Here is an 8,533-nt window from a genome sequence, read left to right on the forward strand (position 1 = left end):
TAGTGAGCTGCCTCAGTGTCTACTGTTTATATATTTGAAACAATGTTAAGGGGATGTATATACACATATAAACATGCATTTTATTCAATTTCTTTGTGCTCTGCAAAGCTATTTGAAAAGAGTGTATGCCATGCGAACAGCCAGCATCCAAACTAAAATGGAGCCTAATCAGATCACTAGGTTTTGGACCAGCAACTACGTCTTAAACTAACCAACTACCAGCTCCACACACAAGGACATAGTAGAGTACAAAGAAGAACTCTTACCTTAACAAGAGGGTTAATGACACCAACATTTGGGTTTGTGTTGAATATTTTGTTGAAGTTGGTCTCTCTGTTGACAAGCTCCAGCTGGTAAAACTTTTTGTCATCCTGGAAGGAAAAATAGATTCTCTCATGATACTCATGGACATTATAACTCCACTGATATAAGAGTCTCCAGAACATGTGACTAAACACAAACATCTGCTACTAAGTGTTCTGCCAGCTTAAATATATGAATAAAAACCAATTGTAAGCTTCTATTAAAAATACTATTTCATGCGATGATACAAATGGTCAAATTGTTTAATATATTTTTTGTATGTGCATTATACATGTCCATACATTACGAAATTCTATTTTAATTCGAAAATATATATTTTTTATAAAATCACAAAAATAGCCATGATAAAATGTGAATTTGTTTTCCCATTAAAAACATACATTTTAATTAAATGGTGTTCTCTGGTGGTCTATTTGATATTCAAAGTTTCTTTATATTATCTTCTTTACATACATCAAATATCACATATCAATGGAAGCCTGTTTCATCATTAAATAAATAATAAAAGGTAATTCAGATTTTTTATCTAACAATTTGAACTTTTTTGAGAAAAAATGTCATGACTGCGAGATATAAACTACTTATTACTTTCTCGCAATAATGAGTTTACATCTCACAATTCTGAACTTCTATCTTGCAATTTTGTTTACGCCATGAAATGAAAAATTTAAAATGTAATTGTGACATTTTATCTCACAACATTGACTTTTGGTTTCTCAATTGCAAATTTATTTCTCACAATTTGGACCTTTTTTCTCAGAAGTGCTAGATTATATGTCCCAATTCTGACTTTTTTTTTCAGAAATGCAAGTTTATTTCTTGAAATTCTTTTGATTTTTTTTTTTTTTTTAATTTTTGCCTTTTTTTTTATTCTGATAGGACAGTAGCTGGACAGGAAGTGAAGCGGGAGAGAGAGGGGGACATGATCGGGAAAGGTCTGCGAGCCGGGACTCGAACTCGGGACATCCGAAGCTACAACAGTTTTATAATCTTTAATATCAAACCATATCTATGTTATTTTCATTTCAGCTTTGGTTCAGTTCAGCTAATTAACGGAACTGCATTCAACTTCATTCGTAATCATTTGTATGTATCACTGAATTTAAATGGTTTTAATTTCAATGCTTCAGGTGAATTTTCTGTCGAAAAACCAGCACAGCTGGTGTAATTTTAGCAGGTGTTAGTGTAATTTTATTGCAGTCCAAATTGGAAAGATACAAGAAACATAGATGCCAAACATTTAACGCATTTTAGTTTGCTATTTTTATTAACAAAGAAAGTATTTTTCGTAAACATCCATTGTTTTAAGGAGTGAATTTCATAGAAAAAGCGTCTGTCGCTGTCTAGAGCAGGATTAAGCTGGTCTTTTCAGCAGGGCTGTCTGCTCTGAAATAGATCTCTCCCTCCAGTCTTGCGAGGCTCTGCTAATCTCAGCAGGACAGAGCACCCGTGGGACACCTCGTCTTGTATAACAAGATTCACAGCTGAGAAATTTGACAATAAACCTCATATATTGTGAATGAGGATGTCACACTTCTTAAACGTGCTCTTACCACCAGTTTCTTGACTAAAGATTCTCTCTCGGTCACCATATCCTTCAGTTCGGCTATTGTCTGCAGATCTTCAGGCCTGCTCTCTCTGTTCCGGAATTTTTCTTCTGTTCCCTCCAACCTGAGGAGCAAAGACGTATGATTTAGGATGACATTTTCTCTACAACCTTTAAATCAGTTGTTCTCAATGTCTATATGGTTAGTTGCATGCTATTATGTTTTCCCCAGTCAAAGATGGTGGATGAGGTGAAAGAAATTTTGAATATAAATGAACTTATATATCAACTAGTTGATGAAAATGACCAATAATTGACTGTTTTACACAGTTTTTTGTTTTCATTTTCATTAAAGCATTGTTGCTTTAGCTTAGCAACATGCTACACTCTAAAAAATGCTGGGTTAAAAAGGGACAAACCCAGCTATTGGGTTGTTTTGACCCAGCGGTTTGGATGTTTTGAACCCAACCGCTGGGTCAAAACAACCCAATAGCTGGGTTTGTCCCTTTTTAACCCAGCATTTTTTAGAGTGCAATGATATAATTTATGAAATCAATTGAAATAGCATGCAAAGAACTATTTGTGTAGGTAGTGAAGTTGTTGCTGACTATGCAGAACACTTCAAATCGTGCACTAAAGAGTTTCCATGACGATTAGGATGCTGTCTAGGCAGCAAGTCAAGTCACATGGTTTAGCTATCAACCCTCTCGCTACTGTGTTTACAATCAGTTTGTCATCTGTTTGGGCTTGTGACTCATTACTAAGAGTGAAATTGGACTATTCTGACACATTAGCTCAAAACTGATGCCTTTGTGCTTTGAAAGCAGAATTAATGAAACACCATTGATCATATCAGTGTAATGATATTGGCATCTGCCTTTCATTTTCTCACATTGTATTAGTGTGATAGTTAAAATCATCAGCAGATTTGAATAGCCGTCACTCAATCTTTCTTTCATCTACAGAAATTCTTTGATGATCAGTGTTGTCGAGGATCAATATCTCCGCCGTTTCTGCTTTTTTGAAGGGATGTTTCAAAATGTGGGATGAATCTTTAACGAGCATGCAATGTGACGCTTCCCCAGAGGTATACAGTGTTAAGATTGATGGCTGTTTTCTTATAATAACCTTCCCTAAGGTCTTCACAACTGCTTGTAGTAATAATAAAACTGAGGCTGTTTTCATGTTTTAAACTGCTGCAAACAGAGGAAAACACTGCAGTTTTAACTACTAAGGGCAAGTTGATCTATTCAGACTAAATACAGAATTCTATCTATCTATCTATCTATCTATCTATCTATCTATCTATCTATCTATCTATCTATCTATCTATCTATCTATCTATCTAACTAACTAACTAACTAACTTCCATCCTCCTATATCTATCTATCTATCTATCTATCTATCTATCTATCTATCTATCTATCTATCTATCTATCTATCTATCTATCTATCTATCTATCTATCTATCTATCTATCGATAATTATCATAGATAATTATTAGCTGACCTCACGTTAAAAGCTAAAACTATGAATACGAAATGTGACCCCTGTAAACAGGCTCATAATAGCTGCTCACTGAACGGGCCTTTCTGAGTAAATAACATTGTTCTCATCAAGCCTATTTATCCATTTAAAGTGACAGCAGCAAAACAGCAACAAAAAAAAAAAAAAGCGCCTGCAGAGTGCACTCGAGCGGTTACAGTAGAGCAGCCCATGCTCCACACACACGTAGGTGGTTGTTTATAGTACTTGTGATGACAAAGAGTAGAGTTCTGGTCATCATCATTATTATTTGAATATTTATCTGTTTGCTATTCTATTTATATATCTAAATATTATTGTCCATTTAAAGTGACAGCAGCAAAACAGCAACAAAAAAAAAAAAAAAAGTGCCTGCAGAGTGCACTCGAGCGGTTACAGTAGAGCAGCCCATGCTCCACACACACAAGGATAACTGAGGATCACCGAACACATGAAATATTCATGAGACTTAAACAGGCTGAAATTTAAAACTGGTTGGAGGACTCGGTTTAGGGAAACTCGGCTGTCATAATAATTAATTGCACATAAGACAGGACTGTCATTTCAATAGATTTGTGTTATGTTTAATTAGCTGGCTGTGTATCTCTGCTCTTCAGGGACACCTGGAGATGGCATGCCTAGGAAACGCTGAGGGATACAAGTTCTGACTGCTTCACACGAGACCTCATTCTGTTCAGTCACAGACTGACTGCTAATCATACAAAAAATACTTGCACCAGGAAAAAGTTCAAAACATAATTTAAAGGAATAGCTCACCTTAAAATCATGTACTCACTCTCATGTCATTAGTAAACCTGTATGAGTGATTATTTTGTGAAACTCAACAGGTTTTCCAAACAATTCAAGTGAATGAAGCTGTCAAGCTCCAAAATGACAAAAATACACCATGAAATAGCATAAAAGTAGTCCTTTGTAGTTGACTTGTGTACTATATATGTTTCCTGAAGTCATAAGATAACAATCAATATACAGCAACCGGTGAAGAACGATTGAGTGAGTGAGTACTGAACAAATTATTCTAATGAATTGGTTCTTTTTAGTCAATCAAGACTTTAGTCAAAAAATGACTTATTCAAATGATCCCAAATATTTATTCCATAAAAAGCACTAAAAGAATAATGGAAGTTCACAGAACGGGAATCGTTAAGAAGAATCAAAACCACTAGGGATGGGAATCATAAAGAATTTAAGGGTTTTGATTCTGAAGAACAGATTGAAATTGACTAATTTGTGCTTCAGCATATTCAAACTTGGTGCATTAAGATCAGCTGCCAGACACAAGACAATTAATGACATTTGTCAAGAAATAATGGCTTAAATTGGTTTAAACTCACACAGAGTTATCATTTGATTTCAGAATACCTGGAATACAGCACATGAGTCATATGGACTCCTTTTATTATGCTTTTTTTTGTCATTTTTGGAGATTGACAGCATCAGTCTGCATTCAATTAAAAAGAGCTGCATGAATATCTACCTTTTTATTTCAGTGAAGAAAGAAAGTCAAACAAATCTGGAACTACAAAGGGAAATAAATAAATTATTGAATGAATGATAGAATCTTAATTTTTGGGTGAAGAATTCCTTTAAGATCAGTCCTTCATACCCTTTGTCTTATGAACACACAGTAGAATTGTTTTCACAGATGGATTTGATAAATGATTAATTAAAACCTCTAGGATTTAAAAGCACTTTGTTAAATGCAATTCTATCTTTCTGTTGTATTTGGTAGGCTGTAGGGCCTTTCCATGTCATGACACACACTTCCAGAATCTAAATTATTCATTATCATTCTCAGTTGTGAATACTGAGTGGATTGAGGCAGTCAGATTAACTATTTTTATATGACAAGCTGTTCAATAGCTGGATGTGTTGGTAAATTAGGTCACCTCTGACAGCAATATCTACAGTAAGAGTTCTTCTACAACCCTGCCAATTTTCTATATTTACACACACACCACACACAAACACACACATACACACACACAAACACACACACACACCTCCTGTTCGTATATGGCTGTCTTTCTGACTCAAATTAATCTAAACAAGTTTATCATTCAAAGTCTGTAGCTGATATATAAAATGTACCATTTTAAGCAAAAATTAGGGTGAATATGAATAAACTGGGACATTTTTTTCCATTCATCTCTATGACAAAAAGTGTCCCAATTTACACAAATTCACCCTAAATAAATTATTCACACATCTAGGGCAATAATATTCACAATACCATCTGTTTTTTTTTCACTAACCAACCACCTATAATCCATCCATTTTTACAGCGCTCATATACACTGTAAAAATGATTTTTTTATAAGTTGTAAATAGATTATTGCAGTACGTTTTAAAAGAAAATACAAATTCAGTCTTTCTAATTAAAAATGCTGTTTAATTCAGTATTATTTGCCATTTCTTTGTAATTATTTCTGAGTGTAAATTGTTTCTACACCAAATTTATTTCAGTGTATTAATGTGGCATAAATATTTAAATCAAATCATTGTCATTTTTAGAGCAAACAAACATTGCGCTACAACTAGAAAGCAGACAACAAACAAAAATGGGTTTAAAACACATTTTACAGTAATCATAGCAGCAATAATTCATCAAATGATGATTCAATGAAGGAGAAGAGCATTAGTTACATGCTTGCTTCTCCATATGAATGGTGTACCTTGTCAGAGCACAAAATAACCCTAATCCAAGCACAAAAAATACACATAAACAGCATGATTAGTAGCTAAAGGCATCTGCTATCTTTCTGAGCTGCCTTGACAGGGTCGTCTGTTCTGCTCTCAGTTTTCGCTTGATATATATCTAGATATCTTCTGTCTCCCTCCCAGCATCTCTTCAGAAACATTGTCCTCATCTCCTCCCTCTCTGTGTCTACATCACAGTCTGGTGTCCTTTTCTTAGCATTCAAGCTGTTTCATAGCCTCTGTCACCAAATGCATTGAAACAACCAGTCAAAACAGAAGTTACAAATGCTTCATCCTACAAAATAAGCATACTGTATATTGTATACGGACTAGAGCCCTGCATGGGCCTCAAATATAGGCCCTAGCCCGGCCCTGGCCCGAGATGCTCAGGCCCTAGCCCGGGTCCGGGTCCGACAGCTCATCAGAATTCTTGGCCCGAGTCTGACCCTGAGCCCGTTTTTTTCCCCCTTCTCCCAAAACAGCTTATACTACCGTTTCAGCTATTAAAATAGTTCAGTTTTGTATGTAATATCAAAGTGATTATATTTCGTTTCGTTTTTTAAGTTCATTTAGAAAAACGTTTGGAGCATTTTTTTTCCCGTTACATGTAAGTTTTTGTTTTTTAAAGTAACGACCAAGCGGCCAGCGGCAGACATGCAGTGAGTTGATCATAGCCTATGTTTGATCAATTTAGCCTTCTCAAATCATCACAACTTGCTTAAAAGTTAATCTACAGATATAAAACAGTTCAAGCATATCACAATTAGGGCTGCACAATTAATCAAATTTCTAATCGCAATTACAATTACGTAATCGTTCAACGCGGCAATTAATCGTTCAAAGTCCACTTATGTTATTCTGTGTGCTTAAGATGTTTTTTTTTCTTTCTACAGGTAATCTTAAGGGTTTTTCCACTGTTTTATTTCTATAACATTATAACATTTGAGACTTAATGCTATAGAAAAGCAATAAAAGTTTTTCAGTTAGTGTTTTCAGCTTGTTTATTTTCATCGGTTGCTTCAAACAGTGGTATAAACATCATTCAATGTAAATTGTGATAATCGTAATTATTAATCGCAATTACAATTTCAAGGGAATAATCGACAATTATGATTTTTATCATAATCGTGCAGCCCTAATCACAATGTTAGTTTAAATGTTTAACCTATATAAATGTGTGCTATTAGACGCATATCTAATCGTTTGTGCGGAGAGCTAAAGCACGCTTTACAGGACATGGAGGCGCCGGCGCGATCACTTGCATTAGAAACAACTTAAAATATGCCGTAATTTTTGCTCATAAAGGTAAGAATAATACATCACTTGGAACTGTAAAGGGTCTACTTTTATTTGTGGGCACTCACAATATCAACAAAACGTTGTGCTTTTATAAAATAAAGGATACATACAGGATGCGCTTTCTGCAATTTCGGCTAGGAACGCTTCACAATGATGAACCGAAACTCAGCGAATACTTGCCTCACAGACTTGCTAAATATATCTATAGAAAGCTTTAAATTACCACATTAAAATGAAATACTTAAAATCGAAAACAAAAACTCTTTCATTATAAAATCCGTAAAGATGCATTTCTCTCTAAAGGCGCGTCCAATGAGGAGATGGCGAGTCAGGATCATCATCTTCACCTTTGCGCCAAGGACTCAGAAAACACTAATTTATTAATAAATAATTAAAATATCTCCTTACTATTTCCCCCGACACATTCCAGGTAATTACTTTTGCTGAGGCTTTGTGGCACGCTTTAGCCTATTGCATGCGTTTTGTGCTGTCATGTGCAAGGATATGTTTGCAGATTCTGCACTGCACATAACCAATTGGCTCACTGTTTGCCGTGGTAATCAAATCAAAACTCTTCCAAAATGCAGCTTTTCCCGAAATATTGGGAACTTTTAGTAACTCCCCACGCTCCTACTTCTCCCTGATGCTCTGCACGGTCAACTGTCACCTGTATGCTAATATGTGCGTATATGCGTTGCGTATTGCCTAGGAGATGTATAATATTTATAATATAATCAATATAACAATATTTCATACAGTAGCCTATGTGTGCTCTGCGCATATATGGGCACAATGAAAGTAGTGAAGCTAAATGAGCCCGAGTCCGACCTGTAAAAAATTAAAAAAATGGCCCGAGCCCGGCCCGAATGGGACCCGACAGGCTTGCAGACCTCTAATACGGCCTCTTTTGTGGTGCATGAACTCACAGGATCTGCAGGGCGGAGATCTTGTCCTTCAGCAGTTCCTGGGCCTTGTTGAAGTCTGACAGCATGTTCTGTGTTTCTCTGTGGTGGAGAGCGTTCAGCTCGGCCATCTCCCGCTCGTGTTTCTTACACAGGTCCTGCTCATGAGCTCTGTGAATACAACCACACACACACACACACACACACACACACACAC

The 8,533-nt window shown here is 35.8% G+C and overlaps 1 protein-coding gene across 1 annotated transcript in view; it reads right to left on the minus strand.

The window, feature by feature from the left end:
* The window catches only part of fam184ab (family with sequence similarity 184 member Ab), a 151,859-nt gene that overhangs the window by 9,374 nt on the left and 133,952 nt on the right, over positions 1 to 8,533 (minus strand). The window contains exons 22-24 of the mRNA XM_016230859.1: positions 8,341 to 8,487; positions 1,878 to 1,995; positions 267 to 371 (exon numbers count right to left, since the gene is read on the minus strand). Of these exons, the coding sequence (XP_016086345.1) occupies positions 267 to 371; positions 1,878 to 1,995; positions 8,341 to 8,487 (370 nt within the window). The remainder of the gene's footprint in view (positions 1 to 266; positions 372 to 1,877; positions 1,996 to 8,340; positions 8,488 to 8,533) is intronic.

This window comes from Sinocyclocheilus grahami, unplaced genomic scaffold (genome assembly GCF_001515645.1).
Source record: "Sinocyclocheilus grahami isolate Dianchi unplaced genomic scaffold, SAMN03320097.WGS_v1.1 scaffold378.1, whole genome shotgun sequence".
Classification (NCBI taxonomy): Eukaryota; Metazoa; Chordata; class Actinopteri; order Cypriniformes; family Cyprinidae; genus Sinocyclocheilus; species Sinocyclocheilus grahami.